General features: G+C 39.7%; 1 protein-coding gene across 1 annotated transcript in view; it reads right to left on the bottom strand.

Moving 5' to 3' along the window:
* Positions 1-2,798: 2,798 nt before the first annotated feature.
* ZFYVE9 (zinc finger FYVE-type containing 9) overlaps positions 2,799-27,348 on the bottom strand; it is a 202,200-nt gene continuing 177,650 nt past the window's right edge. The window contains exons 12-17 of the mRNA XM_040456039.1: positions 15,824-15,974; positions 13,267-13,347; positions 10,684-10,846; positions 7,533-7,638; positions 4,697-4,873; positions 2,799-3,068 (exon numbers count right to left, since the gene is read on the bottom strand). Coding sequence (XP_040311973.1) covers positions 2,907-3,068; positions 4,697-4,873; positions 7,533-7,638; positions 10,684-10,846; positions 13,267-13,347; positions 15,824-15,974 — 840 coding nt within the window. The 3' untranslated portion in view covers positions 2,799-2,906. The remainder of the gene's footprint in view (positions 3,069-4,696; positions 4,874-7,532; positions 7,639-10,683; positions 10,847-13,266; positions 13,348-15,823; positions 15,975-27,348) is intronic.

Here is a 27,348-nt window from a genome sequence, read left to right as displayed (position 1 = left end):
TTATGCTCAGCTCCACAAGATGATTTTACTAAACATAAAGGATATTTTATATAGTTGAGAACAGGCTTGACTCTGCAGGGCCAGAGCTTGTTGTTTAGTGGGAGAATTCAAAAGCTTATACTGATCCAGAAGAAATAGGTACAACTGCAAAATGTACTGAGCAGGAAGATCAACTTCTATAGGAAAATCAAACCAGCTCCTATAGACTCTCTAAACTTCTAAGGTATATGTAGACCATGCTGGATGTTATACCCGGAATACCTGCCCCTATTAAGTGTTTCCTGTTTCTATCAGGTTTGGTGGGTGGTGGTTCCAGGGCTCAGTCTTTGCAAGCTGGTGTGCTGTGGGCATCAACTTTTTTTCCCTTAGAAGCTCTTGAGTACTTTGAGTCTGTGGGAAGGTCACAATCAGAGATCTGCAGCTACCATCAATAAAGGCTATGGAGAGACAGAGGTAGATGTGAATCCCCACTACCACGGAAGAGGAATAAACCTAACTAAACACACTTAAAAGGCCAGGCCTCTGGGCCTCTGTTTGGAAAACTGCTCTAATGTAGGATTCCACAGCCCATAATTGCCAAATGCTAAATCCAACTTTAGCCCCTGGGGAGAAGCCTCTCCCTGTCCCAGAGGCCTGCATGAACTTCTAGTGGATTCTTGGGAGCTGTCTTAGTGCAGAGGGACTGACTCCTGTTTCCGGCTTAGCTAGGGCTTCAAGAAGATGGCAGTAACAAAGGAGTTGCCCTAGACCGATATTTTTCAAACTGAGTTGCAAAATCCATTTGATCTGTGACTAGGAGAAATTTAAATGAAAAAAAAAATGATCAGAGTGCATCACATATATCAAGGGTAAACCAAATCTTGGATTCTAATACCACTCCCACTAAAAGAAGCCATGGCTGATTCCAAAGCTGAGGCAGGGTAAGCTCAAGATGAGCTGGGAGCAAGCATCTTCTTAGGCCAGAAAAGGAAATGTTAAAAAAAAAAAAAAAAAAAAAAAAAAATGGTGGGAGCATATAACAAGGATGTTGGAGCTAGCCTGAAGGGGTTCTCTGGACAAAGCTGAGACCATATGAGCATGAAAGTAATGAATGAGAATCACTCAAAAAGTGATCCATGAGTCCATAATGAAAATTAAATGAATAGATCGAAAAGAAAGAAGGGCTTTCGCTTATAGATGACCAAGTGTAACTGCTAAAGGTAGAGTGCTAGAACTAAAAACACCATTTTGTAGCCATCACAGTAAAAGATCAATCAGACAAGAAGCATCAGTGGATGCTAAATCTAAGGGAGATTTCTGATAAAATATTTATATGATCTGAAAATGTCTCTACACATATTGGTTATTCATTCCAAGAGGAAAAACAGTGGAGAAATTGGACCACACTCTGACCAGGTGATCAAAATTTACCATCATCAATGAGCAGAACAGATCCCACATGACCCTAGGTGTGAGGCCTTAAAAAAGGACACAGCAACTCTAAGGATTCTGGCCAAGAATGCATAAACTGATTCTAATTATGAGAAAGCACCAAACATAAGGCATTCTCTATTAAAAAATGGGGGGAAGGGGGCACCTGGGTGGCTCAGTCGGTTCAGCGTCCGACTTCAGCTCAGGTCTTGATCTAGCGGTTCATGAGTTCGAGCCCTGCATCGGGCTGTGTGCTGACAGCTTGGAGCCTGGAGCCTGCTTCAGATTCTGTGTCTCCCTCTCTTTCTGGCCTTTCCCCTCTCAAGCTCTGTCTCTCCCTCTCTTTCAAAAATAAATAAACAAAAAAAATTTTAAATGGGGTGGGGGATCCTATACTCATCAAAAATATCAATGTCACAAAGGTGAGTCAGGAAAGCTACTTGCCAAGTCTGATCCTAGGCTGGAAGCTTTACTGCAAGAGAAAAGGCTATAAAGGGCATGACTGGAGAGATGCTAGGTTCAAGTGTCCTATTAATGTTAAATTGGCTGAAATTGCAGTTATGCAGGAAGATGTCCTTATTTTTAGGAACTGAACATTATTTAGGGGTAAAGGACTATGATATATGCAACTTACTCTCAGATATCTTAAAGCAAATGTGACAAAATGTTAATATGTGAACAATAGGTGAATCTAGGTAAAGTGTACGTAGGTTTTTTTATACTTGCAACTTTCCTGGAAGTTTAAATTATTTCTCAATAATTTTTTTTTTAAAACCTCTAGTGTATAAAAATGTCTTGAATATATTCTATTTTCACAGAAAGACTCAATTCAGTACCTGCCATTCACTCGGGCAGATCTTGAGTAATCCTGAACTTGGCTCTGCTATCCAAGCGACCTCATTTACACTGAGTCGCTTTTCCTTGGATAGAAGAGAGAATCCGCTGGGTCTCTGATTCACTTCAGTGAATAATCTGGTAAAAAACAAATAGAAATCTAAGTGTAAATTCTACTTGAAGTCACTGTGATGTAAGCGGGACAAAACCAGTGGAATTCTCCTTTTTATATCAATTCTGTACAAAAAGTGCAAGACCAATGCTTCATTTTTTATTTCCCCTCTGCCCTCCCAGCCCCATCCTTGGTGATGGTTATACCCATTTGCGCATTTCTGAGCACAAGACCATAAGTAAATCTTAAAACAGGAGCAGAATTTTTGTCTAAACAGTAACGGAAGGAATTAGCGGCAAGGATAGCATAACTTGTGCAGTAACAGAAGCTGCCCAGATCTTCTTGGTGGACAATGCATAGAAGACTCAGAATTATGGAACATCTGTCCCCCCGACCACCCTTTCCCACCCTGGCCCCAATCCCCACTCCCACCCCACCCCCCATTTAATAGTGTTAACAAAAGCTTAATCTTCCAGTTCTAAAGTGCAAATGATTTGGGTATGACTGCTGTTGTAACAGGTCTCAACAGACAAACAATGAAGTCCTCTGTCTATGCGATGTTTTCCAGAATATAAAAGATGAGTTCCATGACAATGGGGCCCTCACTGAGCTGGCAGGCCCCTCCATGGATCACCGGCACCAAAGCGCTGTCCAGATCATTCATGTACTGTGAGGGAAGGGGCTGGCCATTGCTCCCTGCTTGATAGCCAACCTAGAGCGCAGAAAGAAGGAGATGACAGGTTACTGGACAGAGAAGGCCTCTTGAGAGGGCTGAGGGCCAAGGAGGCTGAGCTGGAAAAGATGTCCTTTTTGGCCATGGACTAGACATACAGCAGTTAACACAAGGTTCTCCTTCTCTTCCCTGAATTGTTATTTATTATACTGTCGCTTATTCATCCTGACCTTGCTGCTTGGTAGCTGTGAGACTTGGGCAAGACACCTAACCTGTTAAGGCCTTAGTTTTCCAGGAAAGGGTAGACGGTGGGGGGGGAGGGGGGGCAGCATAGAGAGGTATGGAATATCAGAAATACCTAAACCTTTGGTTGTGGAAATTAAAAATATATAAGGTACAACTAACTCCCTAACAACAGGAACTGAACATTTGTTCTCTCGTCCATCTGTTCACCCACAGACCATTTTCTGAGCACCTACATACACAGCAATTCAAAGATAAATGTAACAGGACCCCCGCCCTCAAAAGGCAGAAAAAATGCCTGTTCTTTAATTGTTGCATGTAAGGTAATTCTCTAACAAGGTTATCAGTATCATTTGAGAAAGGACCATGATACCTCATTTGTATTACCCTGATAGGCGTATTAGTACCACACTAGGCAAGACCTTGAGTAGAAAATACGTATGTTGATTGAGGACTAGTCAGGAAGTAGAACCAGACACATAACTTTTCACATTTTCCCTGATAGGGACACAACACTGCCTTAAAGCATGAGCAGTGTTGGGACATGTCACAACAATCCAAAATGGAAATTAGAGTCCAAGACCACAGGAGAGAGACACTGGAACAAGGGACCGGGCAGGGGGGGGTGGGGGGTGTAGGGCAGGTGTGGACTGTTATACAGACAGCATACAGAAACATGAAGTAAGACAGGAAGGAAAGCCTGGCCACAGGAGACCCGAGCTGACAGGAAAACTATTGGGGAAACACATCAAGTCCTCACCCACTAACTGGCACAGAAATGTTAACGGAAAAACCTTAAGGAGTGAGAGGTGCAGAGGCCTAGCAGCAGAAGCCTGCTGCAGCTGGATTAAGAACAACAGGATAGGAGCGCGTGGGTGGCTCAGTTGGTTAAGCGTCTGACTTCAGCTCAGGTCATGATCTGAAAGTTGCATGAGTTCAAGCCCTGCGTCAGGCTCTGTGCTGGCAGTGCGGAGCCTGCTTGGGATTCTCTGCCCCTCTCCACTTGCGCATGTGCGCACTCTCCCTCTCTCTCTCAAACTTACAAAACAAAACAAAACAGGATATGGGACAGCTTGGAACTTGCTGTCTAAAGGCTGCAGAGCAATTCCTGAAGAGTGGAACTGGGGAGTCTCAAAGAGGAGCACTGATGCTATTCATACAGGGGTGGCAAGTCCTCACACACACTTCCCATCCTTACCCCACACTCACAAGTAAGTCCTTGGGAGACATTCAGGTGAGGAAGCCAAGATTCAAATGGTTCAGAGAGAGTCTCACTAAGCAGCACATCTAGGTACATGACTAACAGGCAAGGTCAGAAGGCCCAGAGAATTAAGGTCTCTGGGTTGATGCAGGAAAAGTCACATGTCAGAAAATACAGACACTGCTCAAGCCCACCTTCCAAGGCTACCTAAGACTCTTCTTACCTGATCTGAGTCAAGTGTCACACGTAGGCCTAGTTTAGTCATTCCATCTTCCTTCAGAAGCTTCAAGTGGGGACAGAGAGCAAGGCAAAAAGCCTTGGCAACGTGCTCAGTCAATCGGCTATGATCTGCAGGATCACTCAGGCAACTGTGCTGGTCATCGTTTTCTAGGAAAAACACCTGTTCCCCCAAACAAAAGAGACTTTAGCCTTGCGCCCAGGAGATGTGCATGAGCTCACTGTGTATGAGCACCCCGATCCCCTGCTGTGCAGGAAGACCTATCTATCTCCCTGGTTTCAGCCATGGTCATAATCCTATGTTCTACTCAAAACCAGAAAAGGCTTACATTTAGCACTGTGCACTTCTAAATGGTAATCCTTATACATGCACAGTCTCCTTAGGAAATGATCTTGGAATCTAAGAGGACAGCTCTTACAGATTATGTGACCCAACCCCTTCATGTTACAGATCACTCAGAGAAGTGACTTGCTCAAGTGCACAAAAGTCCTGAGAGAAAGAGGCAAGGCCAAGCCAAGAATCTGAGTCTGCTGCCTCTCATTACAGAGTTCTGCCACATGGCCATGCCACTGCTGAGGCGGGAACTGAGTTAGTGTCCTTGCACCAAGCTGAGCAGAGGTGCAGAGGTGCCAGTGCAGAATCAGAAGCACAGCAAGATTGGAACTAAGAGACCCAAGTCCTAGTCACATAGAGGAGGGTTGTGAGCAAGTCCTTTGACTTCTTAATGTCCAATTGTGCCTTTGTAAAATAGAAGGCACCTGTCTTGGGGCACCTGGGTGGCTCAGCCGGTTGAGCATCTGACTCCGGCTCAGGTCATGATCTCATGGTTCATGAGTTCGAGCCCTGCACTGGGCTCTCTGTGGTCAGCAAAAAAACCCATTTCAGATCCTCTGTCTCCCTCTCTCTGCCCTTTACCCGCTCGTTCAATCTCTCTCTCTCAAAAATAAACATTAAAAATTTTTTTTTTAAATGAAAGCCCCATCTTCTTGGTTATCGTAAATTATATAAAAGCATAATAGAGAAGATACAGATATGCAAAAACACCATGCTTATACATACTTTCCCCTAGCTTACTGCTCAGTAAGTGGCTTATACAAAGAATACTACAAAGGGGACATCCCTGAAGCCCACGTACTAGTGAGAGTAGCACCGTGAAATGACAAGCAGAGCTCTGCACTGGGCATCAGAAGACCTCTGGTCTCTGCTCTGCCAGGTCTCTTGGAGCCTGTTTTCTCACATTATGCAAATGAGATGGGTCACACTGCTGCCTCACTGGGTTACAGGCAAGCAAAAGGGAGGGAAAATAGGTCAAATAGTGATAAGGAGCTCCACGTGGTCCAGACTGCACTACTTGAAATGTGTCAAAGGGATAATCATTACAAAGTAAGCTCCTAAGACCACTGAACTGCATATGAAAACACTGAGCCTGGTGGTATGAAGGATAAGTTACTTGGAATAACAGGTCGAGAAACAGAGAACAGTTTCTAGTCTCCTGCTCTCATAAACCAGCTATGTGAATTAACTTTGGTAAGGCATTGAACTTCTCTTGGCTTGAGTTACCTTGTGTGTAAAATGGAAAAGCTAGAAGTCAGAATTTTTTTTAAAAATTAAGACTTTTGGGTGCCTGGGTGGCTCAGTTGATTAAGTGTCTGACTTCAGCTCAGGTCACGATCTCATGATTTGTAAGTGTGAGCTCCGTATCAGGCACTCTGCTGTCAGCACAGAGTGCAATTTGGATCCTCTGTCCCCTTCTCTCTCTGCCTCTCCCCCACTTGTGCTCTCTATCTCAAAAATAAACATTTTTTAAAAATTAAGACTTTTAAAGCTGCAAGGAATTCTAGAGTTCTTAGAATTTAATGTATTATTTTTATACAGTACAACTGAGATTCAAAAGAAATTCAGAGATCTATGACCTCCCTGTTTATTCTCAGAGAATAAACTTCCCGGTTTGTCTGATATTACACACATACAGGGTCCCTGCCCTGCTCCTCTCATTCCCAGGTTAGCCTCTCATACAGATTTCAAGTAAGGCAACACATAGTGCAAAAGAGCTTAGGAGCTGGCTGGATCTGGGTTTGAAACAGGACTTTGCCATTACTTATTTGCTTTGTTATCTTGGACAAGTTGCTGAGTATCTGAGCTTTAGTTTTCTTATTGGTGACATAAGCCTATTTTTAAAGAGTATGTTATCTAATATACTTTTAACTGTGAGTACAGCATAACTAGTCCAGTATTCTAAAGAATAAAGCAAAGATGGTATATGCCATTCAGAGATGCATCCTTCTTGAATTCTAATGCAAACAAATCTCTAAAAGCTCATTCATAAGAAAAAAGAGACATCAGATTGCTACAGGCTGTACTTGGTGGCATTTCTTCCTGGTGAGCAGAGACAGACCAGAGGGAATTGGAGTATAGAAGGTAAACAGAGAGCTTTTCTTTCCTTGTCCTCCAGAATCAGCCCACAATGTATGTCTGAGCCTAACAAAAAGTTGTGCTCAAAGAGAATCAAGAATGCCAAGTTTCATGGCACCTGGGTGGCTCAGTCGGTTGAACGTCTGACTCTTGATTTCAGTTCAGGTCATGATCTCACAGCTGTGACCCACTTCAGGCTCTGCACTGAGTGTGGAGCTTGTTTGGGATTCTCTCTGTCTCTATCTCTCTCTCTCACTCTCTCTCTCTCTCTCTCTCCCTACCTCCCTCTGCCCTACCCCTGCTGGTGTGCATGTACACATTCTCTTTCTCTCTCTCTCTCAAAAATAAATAAGTTTTTCAGGCAAGCCTTTAAAAAAAAAAAAAAGAATGCCAAGTTTCATTTCCTTACCTCTGTCCATCTGATGACTTTTCCATTTGCTTTATACTCCGATCCATGGAATATTTTCACACTTGTTATAGACTCCATGGACTTCCCATCTATAGGACTTATAACACTACAATAGAGGCAAAGGAAAGAGATGGAAGCAGCTCCTGTAGTTAGAAGAATCACTTATCAAGTCTTGCTACTAATTACACTGGGTGCTTTGCTGAACACATCTGAGCAACACATCACAGCAAGAAAGACACTGCACAAAGATGTACATGAATAGAGCTCTCGTGGGAAGGTCCTGTGCAATGAAATAATTCGAAGAACACATATAAAAAAGGAGCCATGATTCCAGGAGCTGGTTCTTTCAATGTAAAAAAATCGTTTACTCAAACCTGCCCTCTTCTCCCAGCATTCCTTCCTGCAGTGAGTGCACGGCCACCCAGTCTTGCTCTCCCCTCTGCTCTGTCACACACGCTGCTCCAGACAACAATCACACTCACACATGTTTGCAGATCTGCCTCACAGATGGACTTCAGATGAGGGAACATGATACACTCACCTCTGTGTGCTGTATTCCCAGTTCTGACATACTGCTTGGAACATGGGAGTTTAATAAATGTCTACTGATTGAAAGAATTACTTGACCAGTATGTTAATTATGACAGTGCTGTTGTGAGCTCATGAACAAGTATTTATACTATTATCACAACAAATTCCCTTTAGTGCTAAATTATCACTCCTAGATTCCTAAACAGAAAGGTCATTTTTTATAGTCATTTCCTCTCCAAAATATAGCAAGTATAAACAGGTGGAGATTGACACTCATTCTGATGAGGATTCAAAATAATTGTCACAAAGACTCCAAACTCTTCCTAACAAGATTCAAATCTGTGTGTTTTCTAATCTCCATGTAAAAAGATCAAGTTGAACTTAAACTTCAATATCAGGGATTTACTTCATTCACTTGAATTAAAATTATTTAAACAACACTGAATTTAATTTCTAACTCATGACATGATGTCAAAAAGGGCCACTCTTAGTTGATTAGTACTCTTTTAGAGAGGATACCCAGACACTGAGGGACAAGCTGGAAAATATTCAATTTACACACTACAAACTAAACCCCTGAATTTGACAGTCCTCCCTAACTAGTTCTTGTCCTGTTTTCTAAGATGCTGCCACTGGCACTTGTAGGAAGGGGCAACCTGCTTGTTATCAGTTACTGATACCTATGGCATCAGATTTTCAGGTAATCAATTTTTTCGTCCTGATAACCATGTTCATTTCCAACTAAACACAAATTGATTTCGAAATTAAGATTTCCAATGAAGTAAGGGAAGATAGAGGACTATTTGTAAAATAGGCAAATATACTCACCGATTTTTGTTTAATAACAAAAGCTTTAAAAGATTCTTTAAAAATCGGGTGTGCCATGTTGTCTATGCCCTCAATCTGCCTTTGCTCCTATTCCCTCAGACTGGAATGCCCACTCTGCCACAGCTATGTGGCAAATACCTACTCATCTTACCAGATTCAGATCAATCAGCAGCCATTTCTCTATGCAGGTCTTCTTGAATACCCTACCACCTCTACCAAGCTTCCTCTTTTCTTTCTTATCTTCACTGTGTTCCTACAGAGTTTTCTATGAGCATCTTCCATACTTTGATGCACTTATTTGTAACAATCTTCAAAACAGGACTGAACCACTTATCAGCAGGGAGTGTGTGGAATTCATTTTTGTATTTCTAGAGACCTACACATAGAATTATTGCCTGAAGGAAGGAATGAAAAAGGGATGGGTGAATGGATAAAAGAAAGCTTAATACAATGATGTATAATATAGTCATTTTTTTTTTTAAGCACCTACTAGATGCCTCACAGTGTTTTAGGTTCTGGTGATATAGCTATAAATAAACCAGATAAAAATCCCTGCCGTTATGAAGTTTATAGTCCAGGAGCAATATAATAAGTAAAAGTATATTTTATGTTAGAAAATTATAAGTTCTCTTGAGAAATGTAATGCAAGGAAGGGGGACAGGAAGTACCGGGGGTGGGAGAGAAGAAATATGTATGGGAGGGTTATAATTTAGATAGGTTGGCCAAGGGAAGGCCTTACTGAGAAAACACATTTTAGAAAAAACTTGAAGGCAGTGAGGGGGTGATTCATTTGGCTATCTTGTATCGAAGGCCAGAGTACAAGGTGAAAGAATAGTAAGAGCAAACGCCAGAGGGCAGAAGTAGAGTTGACGTGTTCAGGCAAGAAGGCAGGTGTTGCTTCTGTGAAGTAAAAGGGTGGACAGGTTGTGTGAGGCCTTAGACACTTTGGCTTTCATGCAGAATGATACCGAAAGCTAATGGTGGGTTCTGAGCAGAGAAGTGACATTACTCTGGCTGCTGTACTGGAAACAGATTAGGTTAGGGGGCAGGAGGAGGTCAAGACTAGAAACAAGCAAGCCACGTCAAAGGCTCCTACCAATAACCCAGACCAAATGATGGTGGCCTGAACCAGGATGGTGGCAGTAGAGGTAGTGAGAAGTAGTACGATTCTGGACATATGCTGAAGCAAAATATAACAGGATATATCAAATATATACTATAAAATATAACAATGCCAGGATTTACTGTTGAGTTAGGTACAGGGTGTGAGAGAAAAAGAAGTGTCAAAGGTGACTCCAAAGTGTTGGCTTGAGCCCTCAGAGTAGAGCGGGCCTGTAATGGGAAAGAGCGCAGGACTGGAAGCCCCAGGAGGTGGTTTTAGGTCCCAGCCCCGCCACTTCCTTGCTTTGTGGAGTCATTTAGCCTTTTGGTGCTTGTTTACTCATCTATAATATGGGGAAAACAAGGCTAGTTATTATAGCAAATGAAACAATGTTGGCAAAAGGACTTTCTTTATAAAACCAGAAAGGGCTTCGGTATTACTATTAGCTCAATAACTTCAGAGGCCTGTTTTGTTTCATCAATTCCTTCCCTCCTCCCCTCTTCAAAAACAGGCAGAGAAACTCCTTCAGAAACTAAGCCAAGAAACTAGAAATTTAAAATTTTATCTTATATATACACAACAGTCCTTTCTCTTTGGGCGTTCAGTAAAGTTATAAATACCAGTGTAGACAAAGCCCAGAGCCCAAACCATAACTAAATGCCCCAAGGGGGAAAGGGAGGAAACATTTACCCTTTGTTGACGTTCTTGTCATCATCCACCCACTGGATGTAGATGTGCTCCTGGGGGTCCTCGGCATCTGCCTTGCCACAGGTGATGGTGAAGTCCTTCATCTCTCGCAGTGCCTGCCTCAAAGCATCCATGTTCTCTGCTGTGATCTGGACCATAACGCCATCTGAGAATCAGCACCAAGATAATACAGATGGAAACAACGCAAAGCCAGGGAGGGGGCAGATGAATCACAGTGCCTGGCAGCTAGCAAATCCCTCTAGGATTATATGTAAAACTTTGCTCTGCTCTCTAAAGCTGACAGATAGAAAGAGGTTTTGTTCTTTGAGCTGAACTTCTTACTTTTCAAAGTGCTATGAGAAGCAAATGCCAAGATCGCTTCTGCCTAAAACACTTGCCTGCCGATTTCACTTCAGACACAGCTTGAGTTCTCCTGAGACTGCTCAAGGGGAGATTTACACATGGTCACATCCCTCTTTTGGACTGACAGAACATTTTGTTCCTGTTCTCACTCTTGCATTTATCATGCTCTAACCATATTTCTGTGTTTGCACCTCTGTCTCTCTCACCTCACTATGATTTCCTGGCATACAGTAAATGCCCAGGAAATGTTTGTTAAATAAATCACTGAATAAACAACAGTGGTGCGAGAAGCGATAAATCCATGTATTGGCTAGCAACAGGGCAAACCTACCAAATGTGCTTCACATGGGCCACCATGTAGCCAACACATGGTAACTATTTGGGGGCTGCTACCTACCCAAGTCAAAGGCAGACACCGAAATTCAGTGTGAAAGTTGTCACATGTGGAGCAACTGCCCTGCTTCACTGACACAAAATTTTGCCAACTAAGATAATTTCTAAAAAGCTTCATAAAAATTTCCTAGCAGCTAATTGCTCAACTGACACACAGAGTGAAATACAAGAACTAAAAATTTCCTAATCCAAAGATATAGATGTAACTTTTAAACACATCGCATTTGTAAGGATCTGTGTCCATTCAAATGATCATTTCCACAACATTTAAAAGGTGTTTTTTAATCATCTTGTCAAGACACATTTTGAATGTAGTCAATACTTGATCACATAGGTACTAATTAGTCACTTAAGACCAAATGATTATTTAACTCCTAGATTTCTTAACTTTTTAACAGTATGCTTCTACTTGCTGGTCAAAGTTGTGAAATTTAGTTGTAAAATAGTAATGTACTTTGCTCTTCACTTGCTTTTTTATTAAGCTTACCAGTAAAGGAAGTCAAAGCCAGTATCTATTAACATATGTAAGATGGTCTATGTATTTCAGTTAACACACTGGACTCTACCCCCAGGAAGGACTGCTCTTAGGGGCTGGAGTTAGGCTACTTTGGGAATGAAAACATGTCATATGTGGCAGACTGTCCTTTCCAAAAGTGACCACGATATCTCCGACCTCACGTGCTTTCTCACAAAGCTTCCCAATTCCCCATTAAGAAATGGAGTCTAATTCTTCTCCCCTTGAATCTGGGAAGGTTTATGACTATTTCCAACACTAGAGTATGGCGGAAGTGATACGGTGTGATTTCCAAGACTGGGTCATAAGAAGCAACATGGCTTCTGCCCTTTGCTAGACGTGTGGCTAGAGTTAGAAGTCCAGCTACCCCCAAGGCTGCCATGGCATGCTAAGAGTCAAAGTGTGAGTACTCCAGTCACCACTGCTAGTCTTTAAATCATCCCACGGCCCTAGACATGGGAATAAATAAACCTTCAGACAGTTCTAGCTCCCAGCCATCAAGTCATCCCAACCAAGGCCCTAGACATATAGTCAAGCCGTCCCTGCATTACCCTGTCAAGATTTCTGACCCAGAGCAATCAGTGAGCATGGTAAAATAATTGTTTCAAGCCATTAAGATCTGGGTTAATTTGTTATGCAACAAGAGTAACCAGATCAAAATATAGGAAGAATCAACTGATAAAGAAAATACACAGTATGCTCATCAGCCTTTCATTAACTCTCATTTAATAAGCTTTTTTCAGGATATGTGTCAAGTCTAATTATAGGAAACCAGCAGCAAGCACATACCATTCTGCACCCCAAATAATGAATGCACATTCCTGTGAGTTAAGCCAGACTGAACTCCATCTACAAGTTTACAGATATGAGCCCAGTGATATATTTGAACTCAGATTATGTCCCCTTGGGTACCCTCTCCCAGAGCTCTGAAAGGCCATCTCTTAATTTTTCTGTCACTGTCCCATGAGATCGGTACCACTTACTTCCTTCTTTAGAGACCTAAGTACCTATATGACAGTATTAATTAGCTGAAGAGTAAGATGCTATTGAATACATAATAGGAGTAAGAAGTCTACCGTAAAAGTGTTATGGTTTCACTTAACACCCCTTGTTTTTTATTTTTTTTTTAAACTTTTATTATTATTGTTATTTTTTATGTAAGCTCTATGCCCAACATGGGGCTTGAACTTACGACTGGAGATCAAGAGTCGCATCCTCTACCAACTGAGCCAGCCAGGTACCCCAACATCCCTTGCTTTTTAAGTTGTATAATTAGGCCTGAACTAAACACAGGCAATAAATAACTTATTCTTTACCTTCCACAATACTGGACTTGGCAAGATATCCGGAAGAAGATTTCAGAGCACCACTGAACACAAAGAAACTGGCACCAGTCACTAAAATAGTAATATAAATAGTTTAGTAAAGATAGGCCCTGAGATCAAAAGACTCAGAACAATACTGAAATATTTGGTAGTTGGTAACCCCAACCATCATCCTACAGAAAACAAAAAACAACGACTCTATACACCACAATATACAAGTAACCAGTAATTCTGATGCTTTGGGAATGAAGTTTTAAGATACACTCCCCATTTCGTTTTCCTCTCCCTCCAATCAAGAATTAAAGAATCTTACAAGCAAAGGAATCTTAGTGGTCCAGTCTAGGGTTCGGCAAACTACAGCCTGTTTGGCCTGCAGCCTGTTTTTGAAAATAAAATTTTATTGGAACACAGCCATTTCTACTCACTTACATATTGTCTATGGCAGTGCTTGAAGTATATCAGAGTTGAGTAATTGGGGACAAAGACCACAGGCTTGCAATACCTAATATATCACCTAGCCATTCACAGAAAAGTGATGGCTGATCTAATACCTTTATTTTTCAGATAAAATATATTTTGAAGATAGAGATATGGTTGGCAACCATTTTATTTATGAGTGGATTTCTTTAAAAAAATATATAATAAATAAATAAATACCTATTGAAAAGACCAACACATTACCATTACCTCTTCATGAAAAAAAGAATATTTAATTACATTTAGCTTTAAGAAAATTTCACTATGCTCCTCCATATCATTTTTTAAGATTAAAAAAAAAAATTATTTACGTATTTATTTACTTGGAGAGAGTACGCATATACAAACAGGGGAGAGGGAAGGAGGGAGGGAAGGAGAGAGAGAACCCTAAGCAGGCAGAGCTCAATGTGGGGCCTGATTCCATGATACTGGGATCATGACCTGAGTTGAAATCAAGAGTTGGACGCTTAACTGTGCCACCCAGATGCCCCAAGATTTTATTTTTTTTATAGTAATCTCCACACCCAACGTGGGGCTCGAACTTAGAACCCCAAGATCAAGAGCTGCATAGCTCCACCAACTGAGCCAGCCAGGAGCCTCTATGTTCCTCCACATCTTAAATTGGACTAAGCTAATCCACCTTTCTGCCCATTGGCCCTGCAATATCTCTAACAGGTAAACATCCAGGCTTTGTCAAAGATTTCTAGTGACAAGGAGCCCACAATGGCACTAGGCAGCCCCTTCTACTTCTGGATAACTCTCAGCCTTACAGAATGTGCTCTCAAACTGAGTCTAGACCTAGATCCTTTTAACTCTCACCCAGTAGTGCTGGCTCTGGCCTTTTGTAGCTATAGAGAATAAGCTGGATGTTATTTCCCCACACTGGAAAACCTTAAAAATAGAGACAGCTATTTTTCACCCTCTGCCAATCTAAACTTTTCCAGATTACATATTCATACTATATTCAAAAGGTCTTCTTTTGACCTAGTTTCCAGATTTTTCACAGGTCTTGAACCATCCTTAGAAGAACCTGCAGTTTTATCAATGGATATCATCAATTACATTAATGATATCCAGAACTTATTTCAAATATTCCAGGTGTGATCTAACAGAGAGCATTGTGGATTTATCACCTACCTTATTTTGGATATATGTTGAATATACATGTGACAAAGACCTTTTATGCTTTTACTAAACAATTGATTTATAAAATATATTGGACAGTGACCTATGTCACTGTCAACTAGAGAAGTGTTTCATAAGGCATACTAAAGAAAGTTAGTTATGGAAGATGTTCTGAGGAAAAACCAGATTCATGGTCAACTAAATTTGCAAAGGGCCAGGCACTATCTTCCTTTTGGAAAAACGCAAATCATATCACCTTGTTAAAGGCTCTGAAAAGTCCTATAGTGAAGAAATCTGTTTAAACTTGTAACCCAGGAATATCAGTTAAATGTACTAATAAGCAAGACTTTCATTTATGTGAGTACTTTTTAACACCCTAGAACCTGATAAGACATCTTAAGAAATGCCACCTTAAACAGTGCTTCTTATATTTCAATGTGCATTTAACACAGGGACCTTATTAAAATGCAAATTGTAATTTAGCAGATCTTGGGTACAGATCCTTCATTTCTAACAATCTCCTAAGTGATGAGCCCACATTATGAGTGCCACTGAACCAAGAAGCCTTCTTTCAGAGTTCAGTCAACCTATTAATTAACATTCTTTAGATATGGTCATCCAACAAGTTTCAAACCTACCTAAGTATATTCTCACTAAGGGGCCTAGTCTTCCTACTTTCAAATACCAGTTCTGGCCATGACAATATCCCGATGCAGAATTTTCAACATGTTCTCCTCAATAATAGAGATTCCATGTGCAACTTTGAGTCTGGCTATTTGGGGAATCAACATAATCTTGGAAAATAAGGATGGAGAGGTTAAATTCATCAAAGTTAATTTAAAAATTCACCTCGCTAGAAAGTGAGAGTTATGGGGCTGAGATATCCAACTTCCCATGTCCGGTACAACTTTATATTCTTACCATGTCAATCACCTCAAATACTCACCCTTTCTGGGCTGATTGTGAATACTGATAGCCTGGGTCTGATAGTTTCCATCATCATTCTGTACACACACCAGATGAGAGTCTGCCTTCTCATTGAAGCAGGCACCTCCTGCCAGGACATGTTCATTGGACTTGTTCATGGCTTTCATCATCTGTAATCAAATGCAAGATTAACTTTCTTATTCTGCCAAAAATGGGCACTTTTGGGGGTCTCACACAGCACAACTCTTTTATCTTCTCAAAGGCAAAAAAACCAATATTATTATCTATTAAAGTGACAAAGAGGCTACTAAATAATGAAAACAAAGTGAACATCAGTCACCATTAATAAAAAAAAATTGGGGCGCCTGAGTGGCTCAGCTGAGCATCCGACTTCGCTCAGGTCATGATCTCGCGGCCAGTGAGTTCGAGCCCCGCGTCGGGCTCTGTGCTGACAGCTCAGAGCCTGGAGCCTGTTTCAGATTCTGTGTCTCCCTCTCTCTCTGACCCTCCCCCGTTCATACTCTGTCTCTCTCTCTCTGTCTCAAAAATAAATAAACGTTAAAAAAAGTTTTTTTAAATAAAAAATAAAAAATAAAAAAAAATCAACATATAGGGGCACTTGGGTGGCTCAGTCAGTTAAGCATCCGATTTTGGCTTAGGTCATGATCTCATGGTTCATGGATTTGAGCCCCACGTCAGGCTCTGTGCTGACAGCTCAGGGACAGGAGCCTGCTTTGGATTCTGTGTCTCCCTCTCTCTCTCCCCCTCCCCACTCCTCGTGCTCTGTCTCTCTCAAAAATAAATAAACATTGAAAAAAAAAAAGAAATCAACATATACAAAAATTCTCTTTACACTTTATAGGTGATTTATATTATAACCTAAATAAGCACAAGACATATTTGCATTTTTTTTTTTTGGTTCTTTTGTTGCTGTACTGAACTCAAGTAACATTAGTTTAGTTAATTACAGTAATTCCTCCTACCCACTAGATTCTCTGAGGACATATTCACTGAAATTCTAAGTCAAAAGAATGTCCCATATGTAAGTGCATCTGCCTTATTTTTTCATATTTGCACAAAGGAGTGAGGGTTTTTCTCTAGAAATATACTCCATTGTTTCTTAGTTTTACTAACTTGTTTGAAATCTTCTAAGAAATCACTAGTATGTTGCTTTGTTCTTTTTTTTTTCAAGTTTTTGTTTAAATTCCAGTTTGTTAATATATAGTGTAATATTAGTTTCAGGAGAATTTAGTGATTTATCACTACAGATAACATCCAGTGCTCATCACAACTGCCATCCTTAATGCCCATCACCCATCTAGTCCATCCTCTTCCCACCTCCCTCCATCAATCCTCAGTTTGTTCTCTATTGTTAAGAGTCTGTTTTATGGTTTGCCTCTTTCTTTTCCCCTCTCTGTTCATCTGTTTTGTTTTTTAAATTCCACATATATGTGAAATCATATGGTATTTGTCTTTCTCTGACTTATTTTGCTTAGTATAATATTTTCCAGCTCCATCCCACATTATTGCAAATGGCACATTTCATTCTTTTCTTGATGGCTGAATAATATTCCAACACACACACACACACACACACACACACACACACTCTCACACCTTCTTTATCCATTCATCAGTTGATGGATGTTTGGGCTCTTTCCATAATGTGGCTATGTGTCCCTTCAAATCAGTATTTTTGTATCCTCTGGGTAAATACCTAGTAGTGTAATTGCTGGGTCATAGGGTAGTTCTATTTTTAATTTTTTTGAGAAACTTCCATACTGTTTTCCAGAGTGGCTGCACCAGTTTGCATTCCCACCAACATGGCTGTACCAGTTTGCATTCCCACCAACAGTGTAAGAGGTTCCCCTTTCTTCTCATCCTCACCAACACCTGTTGTCTCCTGTTAGCCATTCTGAAAAGTGTGAGGTAGAATCTCATCATGGTTTTGATTTCTATTTCCCTGATGATGAGGGATGTCAAGCATCTTTTCATGTGTCTATTAGTCTTCTGGATGTCTTCTTTGGAAAAATGTCTTTTCATGTCCTCTGTCCATTTCTTAACTGGATTATTTGTTTTTTGGGTGTTGAGTTTGTTAAGTTCTTTATAGACTTTGGACACCAACCCTTTACCAACTATGTCATTTGCAAATATCTTCTCCCATTCCAAAGGTTGCCTTGTAGTTTTATTGACTGTTTCCTTCACTATGCAGAAACTTTTTATCTTGATGAGGTCCCAATAGTTCATTTTTCTTTTGTTTTCCTTGCCTCCAGCAAAGTGTCTAGTAAGAAGTTGCTCTAGCCAATGTCAAAGAGATTGCTGCCTGTATTCTCCTCTAGCATTTTGATGGTTTCCTATCTCACCTTCAGGTCTTTCATCCATTTTGAATTTATTTTTCTGTATGGTGTAAGTAAGTGGTCCAGTTCCATTCTGCACATTGCTGTCCAGTTTTTCCAATGCCGTTTGTTGAAAAGACTGTCTTTTTTTCCACAGCTAATGTAATCCTCCCTGGGGAAAAACTGAGAGCTTTCCCTCTATGGTCAGGAACAAGACTGGGGTGTTCACTATTTAACATAGTAACGGAAGTCCTAGCCTCAGCAATTAGACAAAAAGAAATAAAAGGCATCCAAATCGGCAAAGAAGTCAAACTTTCATTATTTGCAGATGATATGATTTTCTATGAAGAAAACCCAAAGACTCCACCAAAAAAATTGCTAGAGCTGATACAGGAAATCAGTCAAGTCGCAGGATACAAAATCAACATACAAAAATCTGTTGCATTTCTATACATCAATAATGAAGCAGCAGAAAGAGAAATCAAGGAATTGATCCCATTTACAACTGTACCAAAAACCATAAGATACCTAGGACTAAACCTATCCAAAGAGGCAAAAGATCTGTACTCTGAAAACCATAGAACACTAATGAAAGAAACCGAAGAGGACACAAAGAAATGGAAACACATTCCATGTTCATGGATAGGAAGAACAAATATTGTTTAAATGTCTATGCTACCCAAAACAACCTACATAATTAATGAAATTCCTATCAAAATAACATCATCATTTTTCACAGAGCTAGAACAAACAATCCTAAAATTTCTATAGAACCAGGAAAGATCCCGAATAGCCAAAGTCATCCTGAAAAAGAAAAGCAAAGCTGGAGGCATCATGATTCCAAACTTCAAGCTATATTACAAAGCTGTGGTAATCAATCCAGTATGATACTGGTACAAAAAAAGACACATAGATCAATGGAACAGAATAGAAAACCCAGAAATGGCTCCACAACTCTATGGTCAACTAATCTTCAATAAAGCAAGAAAGAAAATCCATTGGAAAAAGGACAGTCTTTTTAACAAATGCTTTGTTCTGATCACAAGATTTAAGATAGTAATTCTGCACCTAACCTGAAAAAACTCACAGGCCACCATTTTGTATATAGTAAACAAATCTGAACTTAACATTATTTTGGTGCTAAACTCTGGCTTCTGGTTGAAATAGGATAGCGATAATTTGTTTTTTAGTTCCCTTTTTTCCTTCATGCCATGCCATTTGTCCGCCTTTGCAGTCCAATCCTTTAATGGCTTTAATCTTTCAAAAATCTAGTCCAAAACTTTTGTTTTACTCCCCTCTTCCTCTTATATTACAAACTGCAGTACTAAGTGTGAAAAATACCAGATGAGTGTTCTGATACCTTTTTATATTCTTGTATCATTACACTCAAAACAAAATAATGTGAGATGAAATTCACATACATAAAATTAACCATTTCAAAGTTGAACAATTCAGGGCCATTTAATACATTCACAATGGTGTGCAACAGTAACCTTTATCTAGTTCCAAAACATTTCAATCACTCCAAAGTAAAAACGTTCCTCTAACCTGTTTCTCCCAATCCTAACCACCAACCTGCATTCTCTGTGCATTTATTCTGGACATTTTACACAAACAGGTCCATATAATATGTGACCATCGTGTCTGGCTTCTTTCACTTTTTAATTTTTTTTAAACATTTATTTATTTTTGAGAAAGAGAGCAAGCAGGGAAGGGGCAGAGAGATGGAGGCACAGAATCTGAAGCAAGCTCCAGGCTCTGAGCTGTCAGCATAGAACCTGACGTGGGGTTCGAGCTCATGGAATGTGAGATCGTGACCTGAGCTGAGGTCGGACGCTTAACCGACTGAGCCACCCAGGGGCCCCTGGCTTCTTTCACTTTAACATAATGTTTTAGAAGCTCATCCATGGTGCAGCATGTATCATACTTCACTTCATTTTATGGCCAAATAACATTCTATTGTGTATGTATATACACACACACCACAATTTGTTTATCCATCCAACTAGGGACATTTGGGCTATAACCACCTTATGGCTACTGTAAATAGTACTATTATACATGTACGTGTACATATACTTGTGTAACTTTTCAATTCTTTGGAATTGAGGGGTCATACAGTAATTCTATGTCTAACTTTCTGAGGAGCTGCCAAACTTTTTCATAGTGGATGAACCATTTTCCACCAGCAACACAAAAGGGTCCCAATTTCTCTACATCCTTGCTGGCGCTTGTTATTTTCTGTTGTTGTTTTATAGCTATCCTAGTAGGTGTGAAGCAGTGCCTCACTGTGGTTTTGATTTGCATTTCCCTAATGACTAATGATGTTAAGCATCTTTTTATTTGCTTGTTGGCCATCTGAATATCTTCTTTGGAGAAATGTCTATTCAAGTCCTATGCCCATTTTTAAAAGATATACAGTGTTTTATTAGTTTCAGGTGTACAATTTAGTGATTCAACAATTCCGTACATCACCCAGTGCTCATCACAACAAGTGTTCTCCTTAATCCCCACCACCTATGTAACCCATGCGTCCATCCTCCTCCCCTCTGGTAACCATCAGTTTGTTCTCCATAGTTAAGGGTCTGTTTCTTTCTTTTTTTTTTTAATGTTTTATTTATTTTTGAGACAGATGGAGACAGAGCATGAGCAGGGGAGGGGCAAAGAGAGAGGGAGACACAGAATCCGAAGCAGGCTCCAGGCTCTGAGCTGTCAGCACAGAGCCCAACGCGGGGCTCAAACTCACAAACTGCGAGATCATGACCTGAGCCAGAGTCGGAAGCTTAACCGACTGAGCCACCCAGGCGCCCCATAGTTAAGGGTCTGTTTCTTGATTTGTTTCTTTTTTTCCCCCTTGCTCATTTGTTTTGTTTCTTAAATTCCACATGAGTGAAATCAAACTGCATTTGTCTTCCTCTGACTTATTTTGCTTTGCATTATATTCTCTAGCTCCATCCATGTCCTTGCAAATGACAAGATTTCATTCGTTTTTATGGATGAGAAATATTCCATTGTAGTATATATATACCACTCTTCTTTATCCATTCATCAGTCGATAGACATTTGGACTCTTTTCATACTTTGGATATTGTAAATAATGCTGCTATAAACATAGGGTGCATGTATCCCTTTGAATTCATGTTTTTTTTATTTGGGTAAATACCCAGTAGTGCAATTGCTGGACCATAGGGTAGTTCTATTTTTAACTTTTTAGGAACCTCCACACTGTTTTCCACAGTGGCTGTTATTCTAACAGGTATGAGGTATGAGGTAACAGGTATGAGGTAATCCTTCACTGTAGTTTTGATTTGCATTTCCCTGATGGTAAGTGATGAAGAGCTTTATATGCGTCTGTTGGCCATCTATATGTGTTATTTGGAGAAACGTCTGTTCATGTCTTCAGCCCATTTTTAATTGGATTGTTTCTTGGGTGTTGAGTTTTACAAGTTCTTTGTATATTTTGGATTCTAACTCTTTATCAGATATGTCATTTGCAAATATCTTCTCCAATTTTGTAGGCTGCCTTTTAGTTTTGTTGTTTCCTTTGTTGTACAGAAGCTTTTTATTTTGATGCAGTCTCAATAGTTTATTTTTGCTTTTTGCTTCTCTTGCCTCAGGAAACATCTCTAGAAAAAAAAGTTGCCCTTTGCCTTTTTTATTGGGATTGTCTTTTGTTGCTGAGTTAAAAGACTTCTTTATATATTCTCTACATATCAGACCCTTGTCAGATACATGATTTGCAAATATTTTCTCCCATGTGTAGGTTTTCACTTTCATGTTAATGTCCTTCAATACACAAAAGATTTTAATTTTTATTAAGTCCAATCTATTTTTTTTGTTGTGTGTACTATTGGTATATTATTTATTGCTAAATCCAATGTCATGGAAAATTACCCTCATGTTTTTATCAAAGAGCTCCATGGTTTTAGCTCTTATATTTAGGTCACTGATCCACTTTGAGTTAAATTTTGTACACAGTGTGAAGTAGAGGTACACGTTCATTCTTTTATATGTGGAAATCCAGTTGTCCTAGAACCATTTGCTAAAGGCTATTCTTTCACCATTAAATGGTCTTGGCACCTTTGTCAAAATCAACTGGCCATAAATGTACAGATTTATTTCTAGATTCTTAAGTCTACATTATTTTGATTACTACAGCCCTGCAGATTTTGAAATTGGAAGGGTAACTACTACAATTTTGTTCTTACACAAGATTATTTTGGCTTTGGAGCCCCTTGCAATTCCAAAAGAATTTGAGTACTGGCTTTTTCTTTTCTGGGAAAAAAAAAAGCCATGGCTATTTTGATAGGGCTTACATGGGATCTGTAGAACCACTTTGAATAATACTGACAACTTAACAATATTGTCTTCTAATCCATGAACATGAGATGTCTTCCCATTAATTTAGGTTTTCTTCAATTTCTGTCAGAAATGTTTTATACTCTTCAAAGTATAAGTCTTTTACCTCCTTGGTTAAATTTATTCCTAGATCTATACCAATACAATTCTAAGATATCATCATCTCATGACTTTACTTTGTTATGTTTATAACTCTTGCAAAATTTAGTGTTTTAATATATTATTATATCACCAGAGGCATCCAATAGTAACTGAATATATTCCTCTCACACTGATATTTATCAATCTCACTAATTCAAACTACTTCTGTCAGGTTTTCCAAAGATTACATTTAAGTCTTTTGCAAACAGGGTAAAAGTCAGCAGGAAGATTCCTACTTAGCAAAGTCAACTCATAGACTAATTTAGGCTCTTACTTACAATTTATATTTGTATCACATGAAAGAAACTGATATAATCACATATAGCAATTTTTTTTAAGTAAACTTTATCCCCAACATAGGGCTCAAACTCACGACCCTGAGATAAAGAGTCACATGCTATACCGACTAAGCCAGCCAGGCACCCCCATATACAGAAATTTTAAAGAATGTTTTTATCTATTATTTCTTCCAAATCATTAGGCTAAAGTGGTTTCTAACTTTGTCTATACTAAGCAGATTAAGAAATATTCTCAATTCAGACATTCTAAATAAATTAGCTACCCTCTAAGAAATCATTTCCTTAGATATCAATTTCAAGCCCAATGAGATAAACAAACTTCATTTCTTTATAAAGGAATACTTTCACTTTCTTAAAATCATGTGCATTTACACCAAGAGAAGAGTTTCCTAAGTATTTAAAGGACTTTGCTGACCATAAAATAAACTTAACATTTGTCATATAAAGTTATCAACACTCAACTTTCTAGTTGTGCTATTTCTCTGTTCTATCAACTCAAATTCTGTAGTATCTCCTATTTCTATCCTTATCTTCACCAGAATTCAAGATCTAACTACCTCTATTCTGGACATAATAATCTTACACCTGGTTTTTCTGCAGTCTTTTTCAATTCTGATTCATTCCACACAATGTTTCCAAATTCACCAAAACAAAGTTCTGATGATATCAATGTTTTCTATTGTGTCCTCTCACTCCAAACCAGCTTTCCTGCCTTGCTTCCCTTCCTACCATATCCTTATATGCAGGACTACTTCCTGATGTGCTACCATTTCCCATCTCTGAGCTCTGGCATATGATATTATTTAGCTTTCCTTTTTATCCCCATATCCAAGCATCTGAAAAAGTATCCCCCCAAAAAAGGCCTAGTAAAAATACCAATTCCTACATTCAGCCTTCTTTCATTCCAGACACCAATATGACCACTTCCTTCTTTGAACTGCCACAGCACCCTGTATTTCTTATATATTGCATTATCAACATTCAGCTTTGTCTTATGGTTAATAGCAAAGACTGCTATTAACCAGACTCCCTGCATTTCTTGGCTTTGCTACTAACCCCCCGTGTGCCCTGGGGCAAGTTACTTGATTTCCCTGTGTCTCAGTTTCCTCCTCTGTAAAGAGGATAATAAAAGTAACTACTTTATGCAGTTATGAAGATTAAGTAAATTAATATTTATAAAGTGCTTAGAACAGCACCAAGAACATAATAAGTACTGATGAAGTGTTTGTAAATAAAATTTGTATGCTTGTCTCCTCCACTCTGCTTATAAAATTGTAAAGCAACCTAAAAATCAGTAGCAGGTAATTCAACCAAGTACCTCTTATGAGATAATAGGATTCAGACCCTTCCTAAGAGCTCACAGCTAGTGAAATGACATACTGATAAAAGGGAGAGAAACAACTGCTGTGACAATAGTATGTGCAAAATAGCTAACATCTACGCAGTGTCAACCATGAGCCAGGAAATGAGCTAAATGCTATCTGGGTCTTATCTCAAAAGACCATTTTAACATACCAAGTGAAGCAGTACAGAAGGCTTTAATCTTCCTGTGTTTCCCACCCCAGATTCTAACCATCCACAAAAATTCTAAGAGCCAGTTAAAAGAATACAGTTCTAGGAATGACTGTTGAAGGAATGGGTGAGGAGTTATAACATCGAATCCATCTCTGAATCAACATGCCATGTCCTTTAATTTCCTCTCTGCGATCACATGTTAAAAAATGACAGTTATTTAATCTTTTCATTTAAAGTGGAGACGAATTGTTATGTACAGGAGAAGTTTGTGCAGGCCCTGACGAGCAGCTACAATTTCTATATAATTTGTCTGGCTTGGCATAAGGCCTGCCTACGGTAGATGCTCAATAACTATCTGCTGAATATACAAACTAGTAAATCATATTAAATACGGATGGATTTGGAGTTTGTCTTACTCCTGAAGTTACAGTGAGAGTAAATGGTGTTGGCATGATTTAAAAAAATTTTTTTGGTTCACATACAATTGCAGTGTCATATAGATGGGGTATCTAATAAAATAAGGTTTTAACAATTTAATTCTATAATATCAAGCAATTTAAAATAACTTTAGATAGAAAGACACTGCAAAGGCATGGAAAATTTAGGAAAGCACTGCACCAGAGATACAATGAAAAATGAAAGGCATACTCTCTGCCTTCAGAGGGCTCAAGATTCAGAGTAGAAAGGGTTTCATACTCTCTGCTATACAAGTTACATGAGTACAGAAAGCCAAGAAAACAGAAGAAAGAAAGAGTGATACTGTCTGGGGGATAGAGAATTCTAGGAAGGTTCCCTAAATGGTATAATATTTGAATTGGCTTTGAAATCAGGTGCAAAGGAAGAACACTTTGGATAAAGAGAAAGTGTGAGTAAAGGAACAAAAATAGAACTAAGTTGAAAATAGAACTGAAAAGAACACTGAGTTGAGTAATGATGGAATAGTAGAGGAATATCCTTTCCTGAAGATATTCTGGAGCAATATAAATTACTATCATTTCCATCAGCTGGAGTTCACTTATGTCCAGAAGCTAGCACCCATGTTGAAGTCCTATGGGTCTACATGTCATCAAATATGAACCTTTGAACCTTCACTCATTCATTCAGCAAATATTTATTGAGCATGTAACCTGTACCAGGCACCATGTAAGTTTGTTCAGTAGGTACCTGGTTTTTTCAGTAGGGAACAAACAAATTCCTTCCCTCACAGAACTTACATTTTTGTGTGCAGAGGAGGAAGAAACAAAAACAACTAAGTAAGTAAAATATATGAAATGTTACACACGGATAAAGTGGTATACAGAAAAATAAAACATGGATGCAGGACCAGGAGGACAGGCAGGTGCCATTTTCAAATAGCATGGTCAGGGGAGGTCTTATTGAAAAGTGAGGGAAATGCCATGGGAATATCTAAGGAAGAACTTTACAGGCCCTGGGGTGGTAGGATGATAGCAGGCCTGGCAGTTTCAAGGAACATTAAGGACAGTGTGGCTGAAGCTGAATGACAGAAAAAAGAGGTGTAAGAAATGAAGTTAGAGAGGCAATGGGTTAAGAAGTACAAATGGTATAGAGCACTGCAGTTTTATTCTGACTAAGATAAAAGATCTTTGGAAGGTTTTAAGGAGAGGACTGATGTGATCTAACTTGGTTTTAACTGGATCAATAGGACTGTTGTACTGAGAATAGAGTGATGGGGGAAAGGAAGACCACTTAGAAGGCTACCACTCAAAACCAGAGCAGAGATGATAACTTAGACCAAGACTAGTCTAAAGATTGAGAGTAGTTGGGTTCTAGACACATCTGGAAGGCAGAGGTGGCAGAGTTTCCAGGCAGATTAGACATGAGATATGAAAGAAAGAGGATCAAAAGTTTTGGGCCTGGTTAAGTGGAAGGATGGTAGCGCCATCAACTCAGGGAAGATGCAAGAAGAGCAAGTTTTGAGGGAAGATCAGGAGATCAGAGTTATACTTGCTAAGCTTGAGGTGCTTATGCAGGCAGAGATGTCAAGTGGGCAGCAAGATACTCAAGTGTACAAAACAGAGGAGGGATCTAGACTGGAGGAAAACATTTGCAAGATATCAGTATAGAGATAGTACTTAAGGCCAGAGGACTGGATACATCATCATGGAAACAGATAGAGAAATAAAATTTACAAAGACCGAGCCCTTGGGTTTTCCAAGATGAGAGATAGGGTCAGATAGAAATTAAACTGTGGGTTGGGGCGCCTGGGTGGCGCAGTCGGTTAAGCGTCCGACTTCAGCCAGGTCACGATCTCGCGGTCCGTGAGTTCGAGCCCTGCGTCGGGCTCTGGGCTGATGGCTCGGAGCCTGGAGCCTGTTTCCGATTCTGTGTCTCCCTCTCTCTCTGTCCCTCCCCCGTTCATGCTCTGTCTCTCTCTGTCCCAAAAATAAATAAAAACGTTGAAAAAAAAAATTAAAAAAAAAAAAAGAAATTAAACTGTGGGAGATGAGGGGTGCCCTCATCTCGCAAGAAGTCTGAGACTTCTTGTGGTGTTTGAATGTGAGATTAGAGCTGGTGGGAATGGATAAAGAAATTGTGGTTTATATACACAATGGAATACTACGTGGCAATGAGAAAGAATGAAATATGGCCTTTTGTAGCAACGTGGATGGAACTGGAGAGTGTGATGCTAAGTGAAATAAGCCATACAGAGAAAGACAGATACCATATGGTTTCACTCTTATGTGGATCCTAAGAAACTTAACAGAAACCCATGGGGGAAGGGAAGGAAAAAAAAAAAAAAAGAGGTTAGAGTGGGAGAGAGCCAAAACATAAGAGACTGTTAAAACTGAGAACAAACTGAGGGTTGATGGGGGGTGGGAGGGAGGGGAGGGTGGGTGATGGGTATTGAGGAGGGCACCTTTTGGGATGAGCAC

The sequence above is a fragment of the Herpailurus yagouaroundi genome, unplaced genomic scaffold, assembly GCF_014898765.1.
Source record: "Herpailurus yagouaroundi ecotype Mexico unplaced genomic scaffold, PumYag 77, whole genome shotgun sequence".
NCBI classification, from domain to species: domain Eukaryota; kingdom Metazoa; phylum Chordata; class Mammalia; order Carnivora; family Felidae; genus Herpailurus; species Herpailurus yagouaroundi.
This window is presented reverse-complemented; position numbering and strand designations above follow the sequence as displayed.